Source organism: Leuciscus leuciscus, assembly GCF_965113295.1.
Source record: "Leuciscus leuciscus genome assembly, chromosome: 14".
Lineage (NCBI taxonomy): Eukaryota > Metazoa > Chordata > Actinopteri > Cypriniformes > Leuciscidae > Leuciscus > Leuciscus leuciscus.
The window spans coordinates 12525218-12551475 of NC_138738.1; the positions used below are offsets into that span (position 1 = coordinate 12525218).

At 37.4% G+C, this 26258-nt stretch overlaps 2 protein-coding genes across 8 annotated transcripts in view; one reads left to right on the forward strand and one right to left on the reverse strand.

Annotated features, from left to right (window-relative positions):
• gabrb3 (gamma-aminobutyric acid type A receptor subunit beta3) overlaps positions 1–26258 on the reverse strand; it is a 65857-nt gene that overhangs the window by 25555 nt on the left and 14044 nt on the right. For 3 of the 5 annotated variants that reach the window (XM_082137260.1, XM_082137262.1, XM_082137259.1), the window contains exons 2-4: positions 16616–16663; positions 12134–12225; positions 11933–12000 (exon numbers count right to left, since the gene is read on the reverse strand). In XM_082137260.1, coding sequence (XP_081993386.1) covers positions 11933–12000; positions 12134–12225; positions 16616–16663 — 208 coding nt within the window. Of the gene's footprint in view, positions 1–11932; positions 12001–12133; positions 12226–12316; positions 12456–16615; positions 16664–26258 lie in introns of those variants that run through there. The other 2 variants (XM_082137263.1, XM_082137261.1) reach the window with 1 other exon arrangement.
• The window catches only part of gabra5 (gamma-aminobutyric acid type A receptor subunit alpha5), a 39739-nt gene continuing 26612 nt past the window's right edge, over positions 13132–26258 (forward strand). The window contains exons 1-6 of one of the 3 annotated variants that reach the window (XM_082137269.1): positions 13132–13208; positions 18467–18718; positions 19355–19439; positions 19654–19778; positions 20794–20861; positions 21272–21492. In XM_082137269.1, the coding sequence (XP_081993395.1) occupies positions 19357–19439; positions 19654–19778; positions 20794–20861; positions 21272–21492 (497 nt within the window). In that variant the 5' untranslated portion in view covers positions 13132–13208; positions 18467–18718; positions 19355–19356. Of the gene's footprint in view, positions 13209–17777; positions 18719–19354; positions 19440–19653; positions 19779–20793; positions 20862–21271; positions 21493–26258 lie in introns of those variants that run through there. The other 2 variants (XM_082137268.1, XM_082137267.1) reach the window with 2 other exon arrangements.

Here is a 26258-nt window from a genome sequence, read left to right on the forward strand (position 1 = left end):
CTATCCTAGCTTAATGTTCATTTCTGATTGGTACTTAACAAAATGAATGACTTTACAGGTACACTCAAGACATTGTTTAGTTGTGCTGGTCATACAGAATGAATGACTCTTATGAACTGGTTCTTGTTAGTGAATCAAAAGCATACAGTGTAGCCATTGTAGTCTGATTCATGAATGACTAATGAGTTGTTTCTTTTTAGTGCTTACAGCTTACACTTACCATGAGGCCTAAAGCAGTGTAGTTACATATACTAATGTGGAGTTAAATATATACATTATGCAACATTAAACACCATTGACTTTCACTGTATGGACACAACTGAGAAATTTTTCATAATATCTTCTTTTGTGTTCCAAAGAACAAGGATTGGAAAGTAAAATGACGGTGAGTAAATGATGACAGAATTTAATTTTTTTATCTTTTTGATGAAATCTGAGACTTTTCTGTGCCTCCATTTACAGCTACATAACTACTACTTTGATGCTTCAAAAAGTTCATAAAGAGATCGTAAAACTAATCTATATGAATTGAGCGGTTTAGTTCAAATTTTCTGAAGAGACACGATCACTTTATGAACATTGAATTTTGGTTTTTATTCACATATAAACATTGATCAGCGGACATAAACAAAAGCTCAACCGAACCTGCTTGACGCGGGAGAACAAACCTCTTGTGAAAGCTGAAACCTTCTCTGTAACACACGAGAATGAACCTCATTGTATGTTTATACTGTATGTGCCTTAATAAAAGCCTAAATTCAATCTGTTCAGCGTATAAATCAATCGTGTCTCTTCAGAAATGTTGGACTATACCCCTCAATTCATATGGATTAGTTTTACAATCTCTTTATGAACTTTTTAAAGCGTCAAAGTGTCAGTTGCATAGATGTCAAAGGAGGGACAGAAATAGCTAAGATTTCATTAAAAAGATCTTCATTTGCGTTCCAAAGATGAACGAAAGTCTTACGGGTTTGGAACGAGTGAGGGGGAGCAAATGGTGACAGAATTTTTATTTTTGGGTGAACTAACCCTTTAAGAAAAATTCCTAATGGCTTAAACTACTTTTGACTCCAGAAGCGTTGGACTCTTGCATCCTCTGCTCAGAAATTACATCTGGCAGCCCAAGGTTCAGGTCAGTCGTGGAGCCAGTTTTCTTTCATATGATATTGATTTTCCTCCTGACATCAACGTGCTTCCTCCCATGCAAACAACAGCATTGAAGAAAGACAACCGTGTGTAAAGCGCACAGGAAAAAGAAAACTTCCTGGTAACGGCGGATGAATTCCAGAGAGAGGAGAGAGGCACTCATCCCCAGAGCTCTGCAACTCAACAGGCTGTAGTTAACATGGTGTTCAAAGAGGCTGATGTCACAGCGTGATCTTGCTGCTTGCCCTCTCCATTGCTTGCTAGTGCTCGGCAGGGATAAGCCCAGGAGCTTTGCAGTGTGTCAATGAGACTTTCAACAGGAGCTCCAAAGTATCCAACAGGACATTTTGGCGTGATTTAAACAGTGGAATGTCCTCTTAACTCCATCTATAATTGAAGCGGAGAAACCCTGGATGTCACCTTGCGGTCCACGCAAACTGTTTTTAGAGGGCACTTAGACCGCAACATGCTCCATTTGCCTTCAGGTCATATGACACATACCAGTCGCTGGAAGGAAATGGTTCCCGGAGCACACCTATTTATCCTAAAGGTGGAGATAATAGGCACTTAGTGAAGTTCAGAGTTAACACTTCTATACACTGATATTACGCCTGATTGAACAATTACAGGCCACAAAGCTGACTATCAAGCTAAAAATAAAGGGGGCGAGCGCAAACAAAAGACTAAATATATTAATAATTCCAGTCTCCTTGACGACGCTCCCTCTCTGCAGAACGCCCACACAGGCTTGCTGAGCTCTGGGCCGATACCTTGTGCGTTTCTGAGGCTTTCCGGTGCATTCTTCACTTTCTGTGCCTTTCCTTCTCTTACTTTCACCTTGAAAGCTCTTTGACCAAACTCAGCCATCAGGTTACAGCTGCATTAAATTAAAGGAAACCACCAGCATTCATCCTAATGGATCATTGTAGTGCTTCTGAAATCTTTTTATTTTTAAATATGCCGCACAGATCAACTTATTCATCTGACAGTTTTCTACACAAAGCTTGACCAAAGAGCAGCAGGTATGATGGAGCTTTTTTAGATATAATTACATTTTCAGGCAATAAGCTTTAAAAACAACAACAACAACAACAACAAAAAACTGTAATTTCATAAAACCACCCCCACCTCCCTCTTCACCTGGGTAAGTACCACAAACATCTTCAAATCCATACTAAAGATGATATTGGTTTCCAGGGCAACCACTTATACTTGCCACACACATTGTGCCAGAGCGATCATCTGCTGTGTATCCATGCAGCACTATCACACTGAATATGTTTCATTCGTGTTTGTGCATGGATGAGAATGTCAGTCCTGTGCGTCAGTAGCACTTATGAAATGTTCCCTGACTTCAGATGTTGTCAAGAAAGGCAAAGACTACCCCTCAAGGAGAAAGAGAAAGAGAGAGATTTATGATATTCTTTTAAATGCCCCCATAAGCAATTTGAAGGGTCTTTTAATCTCATGAAAGCATGTCTAGGTCACATTTGGACATTATTTTCATGAACATTAAACACATTCCCCAGCAGATTCTCATTGAGAGTACAGATATATTGTTTCTATTTCAATTTTTATTTTTTTGGTCATTTGTCCTGGTGGGGTTCTTTAAATTTCTTTAAAATAATAATTTAAAAAATACGGTAACACATTATTTTGCAGTGTCATTGTTACACGTTACATAGTTACTCTAGTTATAACTATAAACTATGCATAATTACATGCAACTAACCCTAACTGAACCCTAGGTACATGTAGTTAATTAATATTACTCAGTACTTAGATGCATAATTACACTTTAACAAGGACACCTTAAAATAAAGTGTAACCATAAATACATTTGTTTTTCTATTGAAATTAGCTAATTTTAAACGTAATATTAAAAATATGAATGAGAATCAGATTTTTTTGGGGGGGGAAAATATATATTTTTAATCGTCCAAAAATTATATATACATACAGTACATATACATATACTGTATATATATATATATATATATATATATATACATACATATACATATACATATATACACACACACACACACACACACACACACACACACACACACACACACACACACACACACACACACACACACACACAAATAAATACAAAAATATATAATTTTATTTCTGTGTGAAATGTGACTGGGACAAAATTGACAGGTTTTGTGAGATTCACCCCCTGATTGAACACAGAACAGCAGCAGTATATTGATTATGTCTGAATGCTTTTGATTTCTGAGAAATATTCTGCTTGCTAACAGCACATTTTGACAGGGTAATTTAATGCCGCCTGTGCTGGGCCCTCCTCGAGAGGCTGTGTAAGCAGCACGGTCCGTTAGATGCAAATTGTATTTAATTCATTTTTATGGAAGAGTGTAATATTTTCAAAAAAATGTTCCCTTTCCCAAGCAATCTTGCTGACAGACAGCTTTGAATGGGATATTTCATGCCATAATTCTTGCACTGCGACTCAACTCTGTGAGTGAAAATATGTCTTTGTGTGAGTAATGACGTTACCACTACCCTGATTTTAGAAGTGAAGAGAGAGAGAGAGAGAGAGAGAGAGAGAGAGAGAGAGAGAGAGAGAGAGAGAGAGAGAGAGAGAGAGAGAGAGTAAAATGTAATGCACATAAAGCAAATCTTTTTTTTACTCAAGGCACTGACTTTACCCCACTGACAGGAGAGCATGAGAGCTTTTAGTCTTTAAAAACTTTCGGTCTGAAGACAGAATACAGCTGCATGCACTGACATCAAGAGCACAACATTGAAAAGTAGACCTTAATAGACAGTGCATGGATCATATTTCAAGCTGAAGCTGTGTCTGCATTTTATGTAATACATTTGAGTTACAGAATGTTTTAAAGATTTTTTTCCAAAATAGCAACTGTAGAACCATAAAGGTAAAAGGAAGAACAATCCAGGTTCATTACAAGTTAAGCTCTAAAATAATTGTCCAAAACAAATTATTGAAGGTCTATGGGACAAGGTAATGCACCAGAATAAACTTGAAAATACTGTATTAAATATAACCAGACTTCACATTACATGACATATACGTTAAGATGTGACTATTATTGTGACTGAATTGCTTACCAACCTCGTCTGAGCAATCATTCAACTTTTACAACTATGTGAAGGGACGTGACATAACTGCTATATGCTTAAAGTCACCCACATATCCAGAGTTTCTTATCTACCTAAAACAGTAGTCCCACCACTAGGGCTGGGCGATAAAACGATAACGATATGTATCGCGATAGACACGTAATCAATATCAATAAAAAATGCGTTCGATAAAACGTTCGATAATTATTTATTTTATTTTTTCGTTGGAAGAAACCAGCAAAGCAAGTTTGATTGCATGAACAAAGGCACTCACTCTCTAGTAACTAGATAAAACAGAAAAAGTCAGCTCGCCTGACTTAAAGTCTGACCGTAGTCAGACCAATGTCGTCTGCAGATTATGCAAGACCGTCGTCAGTTTTTCTGTTATTCGCGTGCTTATGCGCTGTTCTAGCTAGTTTCTCAGCGCATACATGTGAAGCTCACATGCACTAAAAGCCTGTCTACCAGCGCCTGAATACTAAGTTATCTTTCGAGTCTTATTTTGCTAATACTGTTATACACACAAGGTTTACTAGTCGGATATGTCTAAAGTGAAAGCAAACTTGAGAAAATTGAGAGAAAATCTGCTTGTCAAATGCGTGTATAATAGACGCGTCGCGCGCAGCTCTTAAAGAGACAGTAGTAATAGTAAACACGCTGCCGCTTGTCCTTAAAGGGATAGTTCACCCAAAAAAAAAAATTCTCATTATTTACGCACTCAAATGTTGTTCCAAACCTGTATTAATTGCCTTCTAATATTTTCTAATATTAATATTTTGAAGAATGTGGGTATCCAAACAGTAGCTGGTCCCCATTGACTTCCATAGGAGGAAAAATATACTATGGAAGTCACTGGGGTACATCAACTGTTTGGTTACCCACATTCTTCCAAATAACTTTTATTTTCAACAGAAGAAAGAAACTTATTCGAGTTTAAAACAACGTGAGAGAGTAAATTATGAAAATTAGAATTTTTAGGAGAACTATCCCTTTAATGTTAATAAAACAACAAAATGTAAAGAGAAAATCACTCACTGCTCTTGACTAATAACTTTATTAATAGCTTTAATAAGTATCAATGTATAATTTATAGAAAATAGAAAGAAATAGATTTATATAATTTATAGAAAGAAATCGTAATATTATATTTTTGCCATATCGCCCACCCCTTTATAAAGCATTTCTTACGTATTCTTTAATTTTGCACCTTAATGTTAAGAGATAATTGTTAAGTGTTCATTGTGATTTTAGACTTTTGAGTTTTCCATGGTCGTGTTGACATTTCTGCCTTTTTAACTGATGGGATTATAATCAGAGGTCGGTTAAGTTTAAAATAAAAAATCTTTAAATGTAATATATTTGTCTCCTGGACTGGTCCTTATTTTAAATATGTTATAAAAAAATTCAATAATTATCGATATCGACCGATATGAAACACTTATATCGTGATACAGTTTTCAGCCATATCGCCCAGCCCTACCCACCACTAAAATAATGATTTAGACAACTTTACAGCTCAAATGACAAATCCTCAATTTAGTTACTGCCCACTGTAATTTAGAGCTTGTTTTGAAGCCCGAACATCACTTTAAGTGCAATGAACAAAGTTGTGTATTGTTAGACCATAACCCAACACAGTTGAATTAACAGAAATGTCTCAGAGCTTTAATTGTACTGAACAAGAAACATTGGTGTAACTTTCAAGAACAAACTTCAGGGTATGATATGATTATACTACAACCTGTCACAGTAAAGAGTGATTCTTTTAGAGCTTGAGCAAAAAAAAACAAAAAAACAATGAAGATATTCAGAGGAAACCATGGGAAAGCAGAACAAAAAACACAAAAAAAAGCCTCTTGGGTAAAAATCTGGAGTGCATCTCAGTGTAGCTGCGCTGTCTCAGTCTATGCGTTTCAATGCTGTGGGGAATCCAAAACTTCTTCTGTAATGTCTACCCATGTCACTACTGAACCTCTGGGACAGTTACTTTTGTCATACAACGTGACGGCAAGACATTCGAAACACATCCACTCCATTGACTTCGTTCTTCTTGGTTTCATTAAAACACGTACTAACAAAAATCTTGATGTGTTTCATGTCTGTCTCTGGCATGTCAGTCTAGCTAATGAGGTACCACAATTAAACGTTCAACACACACATGCGCACACACTGCCTGCCCACCTGACACTCTGCAAGTGCGAGCCACATTGCCATGGCAGCTGGCTATTTATACACTATGCCACACAATCAGGCCTTGTCACAGTCAACAGAGGCGTAAGAAAAGCCGTGGATATGTCAGTCAATCAGGACATGTTTTGCTGTGACTCAATGACTAATGGCAAGAGTTAACAGGTTGGACTAAACATGGCTGGATGAGGCAGTTGTGCAATTCTGTCACTATATTACCTCCAACAATCTATCACACACATCACATACAGTTACACCTGCGGTTTAACAGTCTAAATGTCAACAGTTGAGCAACATTTACTTTGGTGAAATAGACATGACTCCTGACTCCACTGAGGGGTCAAGATTTGGTTAGTATGGCCCTGTTAGCCCTTACTTGTAGGCTATACACACTGTTCTGGAAACAGCTCATGGTTGACCAACAGGGGTTTATCTTCGGCCATGTAGTTTAATTGTATATACTTATATACACTACCAGTTTGTAGTCAGTATTTTAATGTCTTTGAAAGAAGTTATGCTCACCAAGGCCACATTTATTTAATAAAAAAAAAGTAAAACTGTGAAATAGTTAAAATGTAATTTATTCCTGTGATGGCAAAGCTGAATTTTCAGCAGTGTCACATGATCCTTCCGAAATCATATTCCACTATGCTGATTTGGCACTTAAGCAACATTTCTAATTTATAATTATTATCAATGTTGTGCCGCTGAATATTTTTGTGAAACCTTGATACATTTGTTCAGAATCCTTTGAATGAAAGAAAGAAAACGGAACAGCATTTATTTGAGATATAATCTTTTGTAAAATGTGATCCCTGGACCACAAAACCAGTCATCTGTTTTTGAAATTGTGATTTATACATCACATCAAAGATAAATAAATAAGCTTCCCATTGATGTATGGTTTGTTAGGATAGGACAAAATTTGGCCGAGATACAACTATTTGAAAATCTGTAATCTGAGGGTATAAAAAAAAAAAAATTCGAACATTGAGAAAATCGCCTTTAAAGTTGTCCATTTATGTTCACGATTGTGCTGTATTCACTCACCAAATTTTTTTAAAACATATATTTACGGTAGGAAATTTACAAAATATCTTCATGGAACATGATCTTTACTTAATATCCTAATGATTTTTGGCATAAAATAAAAATCGATAATTTTGACCCATAAAATGTATCGTTGGCCATTGCCACAAATATACCCGTGCTACTTGTGACTGATTTTGTGATCCAGGGTCACAAATAATAAATGTCTTTACTGTCATGTACTGTACTGTATTTTCATTGCATCACTGCTTATAATATCGTAGAAAACTTCTGAGGTGTATCCAGCCCTAACCAAAAAATATTTTCAAATTATATATTTTGTAATCTTCAGTCCAGACACAGACACAAAAACATAAGCGAATAAAAAACAACCCATCAAATCAGCATAAGTCAACGAGCAACTATTCCACATTCAAACACCTTTAAACATTTGAAAAAGCTCTGCCTTGATACAAAAAGGGGCTATTCAAGCTGGGATGTTGAAGAACAATACCTTTTAAAGGCAGACTGGGGTCGTGGATATTCTAAATTGAAATTCCTAAAGCCTTTGGTGTTGTCAGCCACACTTACAAGTGAACTGAACACACCAGGACACTTACAAGAGAATCTGTATTGAACACATCAGGCTTCAGCCTGTTACTGAAATTAAACAAACACAAAATGAAAGCTGTTTCATGTGACATATTGACAGAGTAAGGTCCTATTAAATATGTATGTGTGCGCTTGACAATAAATGTCAGAATCACAGAACATAGCTTAGTACATAGTAAAATTACAACAACAACTGGGAAATAAAGTAATGCGCTGTCAACAATATATATTGTAAAAAGTTCACAAGTAGTAAATCTAAACAATATGGCTTATTTCCGTCCTGATATGTCTAATTTTGTGAGCTATGTTAGATAAAGTTAATGATTGTAGTTGTAACAAATTGTTAAAGAGGACCTATTATGCCATTTTATTGTGATTGGTTAATCGCTTCGAGTGTGTTTTGAAAATGTCATGTCTCTTACCATAACTACGATAAATCCGGGGTGGAAAAAACAGCATCTCTTGGATATGGTGACAACACACTACTAATGCAACTCAACCAGGCCTCACCCCCTTTATTTTGTGTATGCTTTGGGCAGGAATTATATAAATGAGGAATATTGTGATGTGTACATTCCTGGAAGAAAATGAAACACTACAATCAAGACGTTTCGGGTAGTTCAGAAACAGTGCTGATGTAGAGAATAACCTCGTTTGAAGTGGACTTTGCTTTGTAACTTTGCAGAACTTTTTCATGTGTAAAATGTAAAAAAGGATAATAGGCCCTCTTTAATGCTGGGTAGATACTGCATTATCCTTGATTTTCACTCGCCAACAGTTTTGCGGAAAGCGTAGATAAATGGCCAAAATCTGAGGCAAATCGGTGCTCGTTCACATGAGTTACAATCGCGTGGTGTGTATTATCAAAGACGCGATCTGAGTGAAGCGCCAATTTGTCACCGATGCCCGTGAGATATTTAGCATGCACCAATCACAGCATGCTAAATATCTGAACCTGTCACCGACTGTCCTGCAGTGTGAAATGTGTTTTGCCTGGAATTACATCTGTGAAGACCAACAGCCAAAGAGAGAATAAGATACAGGGCAATAGAAAATTCAGGCGGAGCAGTCATAGACCTGCACCAGAACATCAGCAAGCATGGCTTCTGCAAGCTCTTCTTTTTTTTCCCGTTGCAAATCAGCGCACCGACATATTTACATAGTTTGTAGACCAGACAGAGTTTGTCGGGAATTCTTCCCATTGAAATGTTGTGTAATTTGTGACCCCCCCTGTCGCCGATCTGTCATGTAGTGTGCACACAACAGCAAATAAATGCAACCCCAGACTGCCATGTAGTGCGAGAAGAACAGCGATCCGACGATTTGGAAAATCGTGTAGTGTGTTCCCATCATATGTCAGTATCTCAACATATGCAAAATCCTTCTCAAATCACACATTTCAGCACCACGGACAGCAACAGTTTATATGTGTGACGCAATTATTTCGCCAGTATGTATCTATAATCCATTTTCCTTCTCGCAAACAGTAGTTTGAGTAAGTAGTCATTCAACTTTGATGCATATATGAATGAATACTAAGAAGACTTTTTTCCTTTCTCACACCAGCAAACACACTCTCAATCATATCACTTCAAAGATAATCTCAAGAGAGATGAACTATTTCATACGGTCTGCATAAGCAGTCATGTATACAGAGGCGGAGTGTGTGCGGACATGCCTGTATGGGTAATGTTTCATATTGCTCTCTATTCCTGTCATTCCCTGGATGCTTAACTGTTTCACAGAATAATAATCACACTGACTTCTGTAATCCCTACTGTGCACAGAGGTTTTCCTGATATCCCCACTGTGCTGGGCTGCGTTGAGCTTTGCTGAGCTGAGCCAACCCCCGCCACACACATACACACACATCCTTGTCCTCACCCTGCCTGGATCACTGCTATTAACAATATGGGCCAAGTAATCCTAATTTGTACCTCTAAAGAAAGCTAATCCATTATACAGAAATAACTAATCTGTAAAGAGCAAACACCATTCTTAGGCTGGAAAATCCTGTTAGCGTCTGCTTGATTACCTTACCATTAGACTTCCCGTGCAAAGCGCTCTAAGTTCAGTCACATGGCTAACCTCATCAACCGGGATAATGTCTGCAGCACTGTTGATTTCGGCTACAAATTGAGTTAATAGTTCATGCTGACAGGGTCAGTTTTACTCCACGGGAGAACTAAAGCTAAATGTGTGTCTATAGTGAATAATTCACATACTGTCCCTGATAAGACTAAGTGTGGTCGTGTTTAATTATTAATGATCTTAATATTGCAAAAATGCACTGATCAATGCATTTCTACAGTGAGTGGGAGAAGTGCAAAGGAAAGGAAAGATGTGGGCAGAAGAGTTGGGCTGAGTAGCATAGCATTACAGACAGCTCCAATCAGAGCAGCGCACATCTCACATGACGACAAGCGAAAAATGATGCAATAACAAATTTGGAGTGTTTTCTTACAGATAGAACTAAATCAAAAGTAACTAACAAGCTAAAAGCTCATTAACCTGGACAACCTGTTAAATTTCAGGGACAAATATTCAAAATGAAAAACTATGCCATATCTGGGCTGATTTTTCAAGTTATAAAAGTACGATTTTTTTTATGTGATTGCATGGGTTGTGTGACTTTCACTGCTCTGAGCTCCAACAGACGTGTTTTGGGGTTAATCTAAGATTAGTGCACCTTGTTCAAACTCTCACCTTTAAAGGTAAGATCAGTGACAGGCTTAAAGGTAAAGTGACATATCAAATCTCTAGGATACATATCCTCTGATGTGACACAATGCCAGAGCAAATCAAAGTCAAATTTGAGATTAGACATAACGACTTTCACAAAGAACACAATATTGAAGAAATTGAATTGCAAATATGTCAAAACAGTTTTGATCCACACTAGGACAATTGTCTGACATATCATGCTATGTACAGTAGATGAGGACAGATACTGGACAATTTCATCTTGTCAGTGTCTATCAACTTTACAAAAGAATAAACACAAGTCTAGGTGACTGATGATCACTTCTTGTGTCACAGTCAAGCTGTGTCCTTGGCATATGTGTCCATCCCCTTGTGGGACTCTAAGCTGACAGCATCCTCATTTCAGTGCCCAGGTGAGAGGGCTAACCTATCTGCATATTCATGACTGTGAAATGGTCTCCATAGAGACAACCCTGTCTCATACTCTGATGTGGACATGTACCACTGAGAACCTTTGACTCGACATTTCATACCGTATAATTAAGTCTATATATCAAGTCTGTATGAGTTCTACAGTCAAAACAGCCAAAAATAGAATGTATGTAACACAAACATACACTTCATATTTAATCCACTAATGCTCCAAATAAAACCTTTGAACTGTGTTACCCATGTATCCATGAATCATAAACACTTCAGTACAGAATGCAAACTTTTATTGACTCAAAAAGCACCACTACAGTTTCTGGGGATATCCCAAAACGTGGGATATTTTTCAAGTGTTTTTTATTTATTTATTTTTTTAAATCACAATAAAAGCTATCATCTGACATTGGAAGTGATTTGCTGGTGCTGATCTGCACTGAGAAAGCATTAACATGATGAAAAAACACCACATTGTCGACAATGAAGTCCTGGCAGGATTTTAATATTAAAAACACTTCCCTTACTAGACCTTGGCACTAAAACAGATTGAGCAAAGCTCTAGCACTCACAGGCAGAAGACACTAAGCTATGTGGATTCAGCACCATGGACAGCACAATGGGAAGCTCTTATACAAATTCACAGGACATGTCCAAAAGTCTGCTTATGCTACTTATCAATGGTTCGATAAATAATTAAAGATAGAAACAGACATACCATGTTGACCTCCGACACCATGTCTATGCTTGCCACATCGATGCTCATGCCTACTGCCACTGGTGCACCTTAAATGAGAAGAAAAACTTAATCCTCAAGTTCACCAAATCCATTTATTTATTTTATATCAGTATTTAAAACCATCTTTAAATACTTATGTAACATTAAAAGTAAGAATTAATGAAGTGAGCGACATCATACCTCCAAAGTCTGGTCGAAGACGAATGTCATACCCTTTCAAAAGCTTGTCTACTGTCTCTTTGACAAAAGACATGTTTCCTGGTTCATTGGCGCTGTAAAGAAACAATAAAGAAGGTTATTCCATCATATTAGAGCCCAGGAGGTCTATGCGCTCGCGCCATGGTCTCCACCAGCTCTTCTTACCTTTGAGCACAGCACATCACTGCCACAATTACTGGTAATGAAAGAACACCAAACAGCCTTCGTTTCTGTATTCCAAACATTCCTTATACTCTTTCAGACAAGGAATCGAGCGACAAAACTGACGTTGTATGGTTTCCTTGCGTAGGGTAACACGTTACGTTATTCCATCAGTGGGTCTTTGCTAAACTCCAATTACTGTCAAACACGCGTAAACAAATCGCTGCGATCCGCGTTTTCGCTCTCTTGCGGAGACTGCGTTATTTGGTTAGGTGCTCGGTGAATACAATGCATTTTGCCCAAGACACTACCGGAGCTTGCAGCAGGGGAGTCTGTGTTTGGGGCACAGCCAGATCTCCATCCTTCGGTTTTGACGCTCGTAGCTGTGCTGTCCCGAATTTACACCCTCTGTTGAAGTCTCAGTCTTACGCCTCTTTTTTTATTTCAGCTAAGCAAAGCAAAGAATACTTATTTTCCCACATATAGCCAACAAAATACGCTTGTTATCAGATGTTCACTCTGAAAAACGCGAGAATTGGAAACTGAAACTGAAATTTCGGGTACTGATTTCGAAAATGATGACCGAGTCTACCGGAGTGTGATGAAATTGACATGTGAGCACGAGGACTTCACTATAAGTAAAGTGGTCACGTGACATTCCACAAGCTTCGTCGTGAAGTCCTTCTTGTTAGTGTGTAGTGCGGAGTTTAACGAAATAACTCTTTCAACATGTCAATTCAAACAAAAACTTAACTGTATATCGCAACAAAACACCGGTGTTGTTTCGTTGGGCTCGTTAAATAGAAGAAAAAGTGTATATACACGCGAGTAAACGTTGAAGAGAACGACTGGAAAGGGTTTCTCCAACTCTTCGTTCATGGAGAACAATAAAACGGTGAGTATTTTAGCTCGTGTATTCTTGCCGTTCCTGCTGGTGGGTGTAGCCTACATCACACATCTTTGTGAGTGGAAAGCTACTTGGTTACTACAAATCCAAACCAAATCACAACTTCTTGCGTTGTAAATTCGTCCTTTGCTGTTCAAGTGCAGGACGGTCTGATGTAACCATCAGGTTTGCTGGTTTCTTACTGGAAGAAACAGGAAGTCAAAACCAAATAATTGTTGAGGAGGGGCCATAAAACAATTGATTTGTTTTACATATAAATAAATTATATATAGACATTTCATAAGTATTCAAAATTCGAAGGTAGGCCTAGGTAACCATAAACAGTTTGCTGGACTGCACTTTCAGTTTTCGGTATCGGGCATTATTTGCAAAAACTGGCATTATTTATCACTTTCTTATAGATATAGACATACTGTACATATATTATAAAAAAAAAATGCATTTTTGTTTAAAATGCCTAGGCTGTATGCTAAAATGAAGAAAAAAAAAAACTTTCAAAATGATACTGTCATAACTGTTAAAGGTGCAGTAAGCGATTTCTGGTAAACCCGGTTGATATTTAAAATCACCAAAACAAACACACCCCTATCTTGATGCCTCCAATCCGCCCCCAGATTCACGTAAACGTACACATATATGCAACACAAGCAACGATTATGGCGTAAAAAACATATATTAGGAGAAAGTCATCTCACTTTTCGGACACACTTTGGGAGCTTCGAATGCTTTGGGATGCTTGAAATGGGCAGTGGAGAAGGTTTACACATTACAGGCTTATAATAATAATATTAATAATAATAATTCCCGCTCCTTAAGGTCTCTCCAGCGCTGGAAAACTTCTCCAATATTAACCTGGGTCCTACCTCTTGCCTGATTGTAACCCTTCTTTTTAAAGTTATATTCCCCTGGCCTTTTCATCTTTAGTATTTTCACCACCATCTCTCTTTCTATAGTCGTTCTGCTAATGTCTGTGTTGTGCACTGAGCTTTGTCTCTCATGTATACACCCCTTACTGCTGTCCACTTTCAACAGCGTTTTTCAAAAATGGCTTACTGCACCTTTAAGTGGTTACTCAGCTCATTCCTTACATTTGAGTGTTCTGGACACTAGTAGGCTAATCTTTCTCTTTCTGAGAAGATCATTTCAGCTGCACATCTGCTACATCAAGGTTTGGTGGTATCAAATGGCAGTGCTTTATAACTTTATTAGAACATTACATTTATAAGAACACCTTCTGTACTGTAGCCAACCTCTGCATGCAAGCATACACACTAATACTGATAAACAGAACATCATGGCACAGAGTGGAAGGAGAAAAATGCTACTGTATTGATACCTTCTGTGATAAAATCAATCTGATATATTACTTGTTCTCACTACCACTCCCCATCAATGGATATTAAGGCTCCTCCATTGAGCCTCTAGACAATTTTATTATACATAATCAGATTTTCAGTGAGGCTTGACAGTCTGCTGGAGATTAAGCCGAAGTGTAATGGCTTCTTCCAAGCTTTAAAAACTCATTAAACTAATCCTGTTAATTTGACCTGTGTTCAAAAAACTGGTCTGCATTGTTCTGACTGAAAGGTTGTTTAAGGGAGCTGTTGCTGGATTTGATATGGTCAATGGTCGAAGTTAGTGGCTTTCTTAAATCCCCCAAGCTACATTTAGACTGTAGTGTGCAGACTGATGCCGGGCTAATGCTTTTAGAAGCAGATGCCGGATGCAGAGGGATGTGGCTGTGCTTCCTGGTACTGTTTCAGAAGCTTCAGAGCCAAGGAGTGAGTCTCCACCGAGATGTCTATTCTTCTTGAGCTCTCAAGTACATACTATATTTTTTTTTGCTTGGCAACATTTAGCATTTGATCCGCTTCCTGAAATAGTGTTAGGAGGACTATATTATTGATATATCACTCTTCATTTTTGAATTGTTAACAAATATTAATCTGTTTTAGGACAGCTGGTCCTGGGTAACCATTCCTATTAAGTTATTGAGTTTGAATTTATAATTTGAATGCAAGGAAAATAGAATTACATTAGAATTGACATTCTAAGAAATTCGCATAACAGTAATTTTTAACTTGGAAAGCAAAGATTATTAAGCCCTTGAATGTTATAGATTGAAATTTGTATTTTGTTTATTTCATCGTATTTTATAAATTATCTTTTTTGAACCAACCTCATTTCCCAAAATGCCTTACTGGTGTTTTTGAATTGCAGTTCAATAAATTCCCTTTCCTGAAATTCCATTTCAACTTTGTGTGTGGCCAGTTCCAAACTCATGGATTGGCTGGGTGTAAATTCTTTACGTCTGAAATTTGTTTCTGAAAACACTTCTTTGTACAGAACTAAAACTTAAAGTTTAAGACTTATGTTCAGTAAGTGCCCTTGCCCCTTTTACTATCACGTTGGCATTAATAGAGTATAATGTGTTCAATATTCAATTCTAAGATGATTTCTTTTTGTAGCTGTAGGCTACATGTGTAGCTGGAATGATTTCTATGCTTCTTGCAGCATAAACATTTATAAAGAGCATGCTACTATAAGGAGAGAGATAGAAAGCGAGGGTAGCTCTGAACAGCACTTACCCACACACACCCACATCCCATCATCCAAACAAAGCACTCCACTCACACATCATCTGCAAATGCAAAGGCTCCTCAGTGTGTGGGCTGAGCAAATGGCACCGAGTCACGGTCACACACCAAGCCAAATGCTGTTAATGCTGTAGATTTCCTTTAAAGTAACACTAGTCAAACAGGCTGTGGGAGGACTGAAACCTTTCACGATCCCTGCCTTTAAAATGACCATTGTCCCCTGACCTCTCTAAATGTGAGGTAATAGACCGCATCCACAAGTTCACAAGGCACTTTGCTTTATTTTGCCCACTGAACTATCAAAGCAATTTTCTGATCTACTGTATAGGGGTGAGGTAGTATCACTAAGAGAAGAATAACTGGTTTCCACTGAAAGGGTTTTTCCTTCCATTCGTGTCAATTCGCAGATGCAAAAGACCTCTCTCCTCCGCACGCCCCCTCCACCCCCTCCAGATTAAATGGACACAGATAAATAGTTTCTCTGGATGGAGTGAATATTGCACTGTGCTGAATGAATAATGTATGTACGTGGCTGACATTGTCGGTCTGATTTGTTTTAGATTGAGACAGAACTCTGCAAAATCACTCGTAATACCCATTGAAAAATTCAGACCCCTGCGATACTGCGAAACTCCGATCCTGAGGCGTTAACAACATGCCGTCGATAATAGGGAAGAAAAAAATATTTTTCAATTCTGTAAATAAAACAAAGATTATTGGAGTAAGTCTTTCTACTTCAAAATGTCATGTTTAATTCACGTTTTTTTTTTTTTTTTGCCATACAAATAAGTCACTTACCTTGTGTCATAGATTGCAAATAGCTTTTTATTCCCATCCACAGCATTCCTGAAAAACAGAAAGGGAGGTGACGTTACTATTCCCATCATTCAATGCCATGCTACTATTTTTGGAAACAACACTCTCTCTAAGCAGTTGTTATGGTTCTGATTGTGTATAGTAAAAGAAAAGAATCCCAAAAACCATTACCAAATATATCACTTTTAACTCATAACATATGTCTTGGGTTCAAACATAGGCTGCTTTTTTTTTTTTTTTTTTGATCTTAGTTATTCAAGCTCTGTTTAACATGCGCACATACACACACTCGCAACATGAGATCATGTTTATCAGATGCTCGCTGGACACAGGTGGACTGTAGAAGTAACAGCTGCTCTGTGTGAAAATCTCTGGAGTGCACATCAATGGAGTCAATCAACAGTCAGACAAAAGCGCTTCAAAAATAAATCAATCCCCAAATCACATTACTAAATTACTCCCCAAATCACATTACTTAAACAACAAACTGTCTTTATTATCTTCACGAACCTAGAAATAATCTTGTCCTATAAGGGATGCATGTTTGTTTTTTGTTTTTTTGTTTTTTTTGCAGTGTGACCATTAAAACCAACCCAAAGCAGATGTTTAATTTACTTGCTTTGATTATCTTGCTGTAAATCAATGTAACACCTGCATACATTACCCATGTGTGTGCATTTTTACTGGGAGTCTTCAATACACATGCTTGTTTTATTTTTGAAGTAATCTTAATACATTTGTAGTATTTTGCATAATCACCAGAATAGTGGTGTAATAGCAATGCTTTTTGCATGTGTGTGTGTGTTGTGTACGGCATTGGAGACATTTCCCAGTTGTCCTGTCACCCCAAATCAGTATAAAATGTGTCATTATAAAAGAAACTAGTTCTTTTCACTTATGCACAACATGAAATTGGAGCAGGTAGAGCTTTTAAGGTTTTCATTTATCGACTGAGGCACTGCAGTGATAGTCAGCATCAGAGAAAAAAAAAATGGGATTAGAGTTCCCTCTGATGGCTGTCCTCATTACTACTACATTCTGTTTCATATAAAACAATACTTGCTCTCACACCATTTTTATATCTAGTCCTATCAAATCAATATTATGTATTTTTGACTGATACCTTGATATATTTATATACCTATACTTCGTATATATTTTAAACTATTTATAAAAAAGGACTATTCTATCATTTACAACTCGTTATAATTGGGCAAACTGATACTTTTAAACCATAATTATCCTCAGTGGAGATATAATGATCCGCATGTAGAGAAAGCCAGTCTTCATTAAACAGCCTGGCGCATGGGGAGCTGCCTAGAGCTAAACGCTCGCGCGCAAAATGCATAGTAAGCAGAATTGTTGGGAAATCCACTCATTTTCTGGCGTCCGCGTTTGTAACGCGCGCAGGGGACGGGGGTAATCGCGCTTTTCTCTGAATAAGCTCAAACAAGATAAGTTTCAAAACCCAACGGGCGCTTAAATTTCCCTCGGGGGGTAATTATGCCGCGCGAGCGGAGGTGACGTCCTATTACTTTGGTCCCAAATACGAACAAATGCCTCTAGAGTGACAGTTGGGCTAGAGTGAGGAGAGCAACGGACGTCAAACCGCCGACCCGGTAAGCGGAGAATCCTGTTAAACTCTGTAACGCTTGAACGGTTGCGCAGATAAGCGTTGAGATGTCGTGCTAGGCTACCACAGAGGAAAGAAGGGGGAAAAGTAATGGTCTGTTAAAGGGAATTTGTTGACTAGAGGGAGAATAGGGGAAGAGAGAAAACAAAGACTAGGCTATTTTAAGGGCTGCCTGGTTACTGTCTTTCAATTGGATTTAGGAGTGATGAAGGGGTCTTTGGGATGCGGTGGAAAGGAAGGGATGTTCTGCAGCGGCTGTTCAGGCACTGAATCGTAAAAGAGGACAGAACAATGAGCCTGTATGGTTAAGACTGGATATATCTGAAGAACAACGCATCTACTACTGCTGTAAGCTGAACGTTGCGGGATTTTGCTCACTGCTTCAAAAGGAATTCATTGCATTTGTTTTTGTTTTTTCAACGTGGACCCACTGCACCATTCAGATATTTAAGGTAAGATGCGAGGCTTTTACTGTACACGATCTCTGCTCAACTCTGCTTTGTAGGACTCACTGTAAATGTTCGACAAGTTTATACGCCAGATGCTGTTAAAACTAAGCATTAACGTACAGCCGCTGCAAACTCAGCGCTCCTACTGCTTTTTACAAACGGTCACGTTGAAAGAAATGTTGCAAACTGGCATTCAAGGGAAATGCACAACACATTTGTTTGACATAGAAAATAGTCTTAAAAATTGATTTAAAAAAAGTAAATAAAAAATATATAATATAACTTGTATAGTATCTGAAAGTGGCAAATAAATAATATAGCCTAGTTAAAAAAAATTTAATTAAGGCATTTATTGCATCAATTGTTATTACTTATTTTTATTAGGATTATTCTTAAAGTAATAATGAGAAGGTGTCCTAATTTTAACTGTATAGCTTACCAAAACTGTTTAACACTTCATAAATTATATTGTTTTTAAGTTTACTGATCATCCTGCTTTAGGGATTTTATATACCTCTATTTCTAACTTGCCTTCTCAATTTATTTTAAATTAAAGTGTGCATAATTCATGGAGTTTCATGGAGAATGATAAGATTAGCATGCTGGTATGAATGACTCCATATGCTGGACTCTTTGCAGGTATGGGATATGGACCCCACTGCAGCGCCAAAATGAGAAGTATGTGGGTCGGTGTTTTGTTCATGACTTTCACCTGCCATCTGAGGTAGATTACGTTTAATGTAACTTTCTTTTTCTCGTTGACTTCATATTATTTTCTAGTTAATTGCAGGAGTCAAATGTAACATGCATATATGTCTATTGATCCTATTGATAACTTAAGAATGCACATTTTCCAGACAATTTTATCATTGTGGTCACCTAATGGATAGGAACTAATACTTGTAGCTATTAATTATCTGTATGGTCTTGTACATCAGCCTCTCCCAGTCTACTACAGGGACTCCTAAAGAGTCAGAGCTCAATGATAACATCACAGTATTTACACGAATCCTGGATGGATTGCTGGATGGCTACGATAACAGACTGCGACCTGGGCTTGGAGGTAAACTCTGCCTAGATACCATGCCTAGATACTTCAAAAACATAATCTGTAGCAAGATTGTGATTTAGCGAGAGGCAGGGTTTTTTTCTTTCTTGTAGGGCAATTTATGTCTGGCATTGACCTCTGGTAGTTATATTGAAAAGATGTCTTCAGATAAAGGCAGATGGTTAAACAGAGAGAACGCCTGCACATTCCATCGTGACCAGCAGCATGAAGGACTTTCAAAAGAAAAGAAAAAAGAGAGAGAGAGAGATGCTGCTTCTATTCAATCCACTAACTGGGAGGAAGTGTTTTCATACAGGAGATGTTTGCACAGAGTAGAAGTGATCACGGAAATTGCCTGGTTCTCTGTGAAAATCAAACAGCCACTATTTCCCGGCACTCGCAATTACAGTGTTCTTGCAAGAGACAGAGAGAGAGAGGGTGGGCGAGAGAGAAGGGATATGAATGTGCCCGCTGACCTTGAGAAACCTATCGCTCTTTTCAAAAGGTGCAGGTTTATTGTTCTCAGATGTCAAAATCATGCCGTTATGGCAGAGAAAGAGAATAAACACTGGCTGAACCTGTTTCCATGTGAAAACTGCGCATCAGCAACATGATGTCAATTGACAAATGATGGATTTAGACATGATTTAGTACTTTGAGAAGGAAAGTGCAGCCAGGAGCCTGAAATTAATTGCTTTTCATTTAAAATGAATGCAACTAAATGAATAGCGTACCAATAGCGAATCAAAGCGTACTTTGATGGAAATTCTGCATATATTTTATATTCTATTTATTTATTTAGGCCTACTATATATACACTATTTACTTATATATGTATACTTGATTGGAAATTCTGCATATTTTATATTTTATATACATTATCTCTCTCTCTGTCTATATATATATTAGTAAATTAATATATAGAAAGTATGCATAGTATAAATTTGTAGAACTTCCATTATAGTATAAATATATAACATCCAAAATTAAACGTAATTTAATAAATCACTATTTGTTTGTGGCTTTACAGAGAAAGTGACCGAAATTAAGACCAACATCTTTGTCACCAGTTTTGGGCCAGTGTCAGATACTGAGATGGTAAGTATTTAAACCATATCCTTTCTTCATGAAGAAACACCATTCATTCACCTCTACTGCTGGAAATTTCCAACTGAGATCACTCTTCATCAAGACCACCTTCATTAAATCCTGCCTCACTCTGTAACATTACTTCACCTCTGCAACATTTCCTGAAATTCTGCATGCAATATCTTAGGTAGGTCACCGTATGATTTGATGAATGCAACTATTGTTCATTTTTTATATTTAGTCATGTGACACATTTGATTTTGCCTTCAGGCAAGGTCATCGCTGTAATTCATGGGCCCCTGGAGAAAAAGTTTATGGGGAGGCCTTAGTGTGCCCCTCCTCCTCATCACAGGGCCTGGGGTTCCTCACGACGACCCTGCCTTCTGGTGCACACTAAATGAACATTTTCCTTTGAACAGGAATACACCATTGATGTGTTTTTCCGTCAAAGCTGGAAAGATGAGCGTTTGTGTTTCAAAGGGCCAATGGAGATGCTACCTCTGAATAACCTGCTGGCCAGCAACATCTGGACACCTGACACCTTTTTCCTTAATGGCAAAAAATCCATTGCTCACAACATGACAACGCCCAACAAGCTTCTGAGACTGAAGGATGATGGGACATTGCTGTACACCATGAGGTACCAGTTTAAGCTACAATGCCTTGTCATTTCACAGTATGAAATGCTGTCTGCATGAATGGATTTGAGTATGGGTAGTACAGCCATACATTTGATCCTCATCTCATTTAATGGCCTCCTCACCTCTGTTTTGCACTGCTGAACCCTCTGCTATGTGACAGATGTGTTAAGCACACATGAACTCGGCTCCTGCTGAACTCAGCATCTCATGTTCCGCATCGAACAATCTCAGTGGGAATGTTCAGCTTGCCACTGCTAAAGCTTTTTCTTTATACTGTTGTTTTTTGTTTTTTTTGACGTTGTCTTCTCACAAGAGGACACATGAGTTTCCCTTTGTTGTTTTCATTAGTGGTTCCCCATGTTTTAGATTCCTCATACTTACTCTTTATATTTCACAGACTTATATGCAGACTGTTTATGCTATAGACTTGAATGATACTTAAGATCATCCTGCTTATTGAGGAGAGGTGTGCTATTATTTATTTAACGACCACAGTGATTTTCCCAATAGGCAAAGAATTTACATTGCCTTACACTGAAAAGGGATCAGAAGCATCCTCTCTCGGGTTCAGAAAATGATAGAAGCCATGAGGCCATGTGTGGGGTCTTTCAGGTCCCTGCAGGGTTCAACAGTAACATTGTTGGTTTGTTTATTTATTTATTTATGCCCTGCCAACATTTTCACAGGCCTAAAAGTACAAATTGTAAGTTTTTATTATGTATATTTATAATTAAAATAATTACTTTTTCTATGCATTATTCAATATTTATTATTTAACATATTATGTTACTATAAACAAATGATTTTTGAATAGAACTTTAAGCTTTATTTACCAAAACAAGGCAGAAAATTATACACTTTTACTGGAAAATGATGGAATGCAGTACACTGCAAAATGTAAAAAAAAAAAAAAAAAAAAGATTGTTTGACATCTATTATTACTGATGCTACCAAGACTGATCACACTGACTAATCATTCTTGCACTTTTGACTAAACCTCATATGTTAGCCAGTTAGATTCACAATCTTAAAAAATCTTTTGACTTTGGTTAGTGTACTGATGCTCCAAAGGCTCTATTTGGGGACACTGCAATAACATAGACGCAGATTCAAAATGTGTTGAAACTCCACACACATACTGTATCTAGTTTCTTCTCTTTGTACCCTAGACCAGTCACCCAAGGGTGTTCAAACCTAACGGTGTACAATAGAAAAGAAAGTAAAAGGGGGGTGAGACAAAATAAGAGTTAGAAACAAAGGGAAAAGAGAAAGTTGGCTGTATGTTTTATGCCCCTGTTGTTGAGTTGTTCTTCACAGACTGTCTGCTCCATTACTCGCAATACCAGGGCAGAGGGAGAGAACACACACATACACGCACACTTACAATCTCATACACACACACACACACACACACACACACACACACACACACACACACACACACACACACACACACACACACACACACACACACACACACACACACACACACACACACACACACACACACACACACACACACACACACACACACACACACACACACACACACACACACATACAGTTTCTGCTCTCCCAGCTATCATCAGCAACAATCTACTGCCAAGTGCCGTGCACTGCTGTGTTAGTGCTGTTGTATAAAAGCCGCTATTGTTGTTCTCGAAATGGCATCAATACTAAATCCTCTCTATAGTAGAACCTGCTTGTTTAAGTGCTGAATTTTGAGGCGCACAATCGTAATAGTGTTTGGATTATGGGGGTTATGTGTTAGTTATTTTTATTCTCTGAGGTTACAGTTATGATGATCCATTGTATAATGAGTTATTAGCTTTTATTAACTCGAATTCAAATGCAATGGAGAATTTGGTGAGTTTTCCATAGAGGTAACAATTAGATTTCATATAGTGGGTCTAAAAGCAATATAAAATAAATGGAAAAGGCAAAGAACATGGATCATTTCATTTACACAAAACGCATTCCTTGCTCATTTGCAAAGCTTCGCTGTTTTTAAAAAATTTATTTTAATTATTGCGTTGTATATTGTGAGACCAAACACATATTACAAAATTATTCAATTGATAAAGCCTTAGATAGAGCTGCTTTTTTAGACTGTAGATTGAACGAGATCATCAATCAAACATTAATGACTCTGAGAGGAAATTACTTGGAGCATGTCATTTAGAAATCAATGGTGGAGCTATTGTAGCTTGCCTACAATAAACTCTGCCCAGTGTTGCATTTCCTAACAGTGCAAACCATTAAAAGGGCTTTTTACCACTCACCAATGCGCACATTGTTTCCGGAAAAGTGATCAGCTGTAAGGTTTTTTCTTTTCTTGCTGAGATGGAAAGGAGCACCTTAGCTGCCATGAAAAAGCAGGGCAAAACAGCCACACATTTCACCACCCACATTCTAAAAGTGGAACGCAGTCTACAGGCTTTTATTAGAGTTAAAAAGGAGGTTACGAGACCGAACAAAAGGGAGATGTTCTAGAAACTGTCAAATCTTCTGAAGGATCTGCCATGTTTTTAAAATAACTTTTTTAGCTTGAGGTTGATGTTGAGAAAAATGGTGCAGTAGGCAAATATGCATTGTAAAAATTGCAAATATATATATATATATATATATATATATATATATATATATATATATATATATATATATATAAATTGTTTATAAAACAACAGGGTTTTATAAATAAAAACAACAGTGTCATAACCAACATAGACATTGAGGGGGACACATCCGCTTCAATATTCAGATTAATGGTAGACCAATATGAGTTTTTCAATGAGCAATTGTTAAAATTTTACCTTTGATCCCCTTAAAATCTGTTATATTCTTGTGTATTTAAATAGCTGTTATACCACTTGATAATGACACATATATCTGATTGTCCATGTTTTTTAATCAGCTCTTGACTGTGAATGTGCTAATTAATACAAAGTCCTGTAGTGATTTGATATGTAGCCTAATTTGGGATGCACCGATACCACTTTTTCCAGAAAGAGTCCGATACCGATACTCTTACCTGTATTTTCATTGCATTTTTAATAAAAAAAAATATTGGGCAGACAAACCAAAAGAATATTAATCTAATTAGTCATGCCTAATTATGCCTGTTAAAATGTATTGTAGGAGCTACTGTTACTGTACTTTCAGTGTTCATATTATTCCTCTATCATAGTTTGGGCCAGATTTACTAAACAGGTCAATTTAGTGTAAGAGCGCAATTCTAAAAAAGCGCAGATGGGAGTGGAAAGTTCTGTGCGTGATCTACTGACGACGCTCAAATTAAAGAACACAGACGCGGCCGGATCAATCCCATAATGACCAACGCAATCTACCAGTTACTGTAGCGCTGGTTTAAGACGTGCTTTTTTTGGGCGGTAAATAATGGCGCAAAACACCAGTAAATTGACGAGCGCTAACCTAAATCACCTTGCATGATTAATTTAAATACTCTCCTCCCATACATTTTGCATCTGAAAGGGAAACTCCTACAAATGCATATGCAATAAGGTCAGCTGCAAAAATAACTCTGTCCATGCCTTGTCAGCGCTAATTTTTCACTGTGTGTCTTTAGTAAATCATGACCGTTTTTAACACCAAAAGAGGTTTTGCAATGGTTAGTAAATCTGGCCCTTTATGTTTATTTTAATAGCACAGTGAATATTTAGAGCTGCTCCAGCAGGGCTCAACCAGTCAGTGAGTGATTTTCTCTGTCTTTTGTTGTTAGAATAAAATTGAGGACAAAGACAACAGTAGGTTTATTAGGCTGCTGTCACTTTATGAACTGCACATATCCAACATACTGTTAAACACATGTTTTCTTTAAAACTGTTTATGTTCACTTAAGACATAACCAACTATGTTTCACAAGGATACTTGCCTATATGGGCATTTTTACATAATTTTGTGTGAATTTGTCCACTCAAGCACAAGACGACATGAAAGAAAACTCAATTTAATAGGCTATACACTGTCTAAGAGGCAGCTTTCTGGGCGTTTAATTTGTTTAATAATCTGTTAATTAGATACATTTACTTCATAGACATCCTTCTCTGATATCGCCATTGTGCTCTCTATTTGCTCTGTTGTCTGTTTTTTGTTTTTTTTTGTCACAAGCACTGTTACTGTACATGCTGCGTGGTATCTGTTGTTGGTATCAGAGCATTTGAATGAGTACGAGCATACGGGTGCAGTATCGGGCCCATACCGATGCTGGTATTGGTGCATCCCATTTTCTATATCTTGCAATGACACATACACACAATGTATGCAACCTGAAAGCTACATACTTCTAATATTAAAAAGTAAAAAGTATTACAATATTATCTCTTTATTCTTTAATTTTAAGTATTTTAAGTCGTGCATTATTTATATACACCTGGGGTTAACAGTAATTTTGTGTTACTGTTAATTTTGTGTTTTGTGGTAATTTTGTGCTAGCACAGAATCAGCCACCATTATTTAGAGATACAGACTTTTTCTATACACCTTTTTCCTGACGAGCCTCCTGATTATTTTCTTTTTTATTAGTATTCCCTTGTAACATGAAAAAACATGTAGACCCTACTGCGTATTTGTGGTGCGCTCTCTCGATTTAATTTATGATATATCCTATGAATAATTCACTAGTATGCACTAAGAATCTCTCGTTTTTCTCCCCAAATCCTCACGTTTCTTTCCAGAATGCTTTAAAATGCTTTCAAATGTAATTGTTTCCCCTTTTCACTTCCTAACCCTATTAGCAGTGTTTACT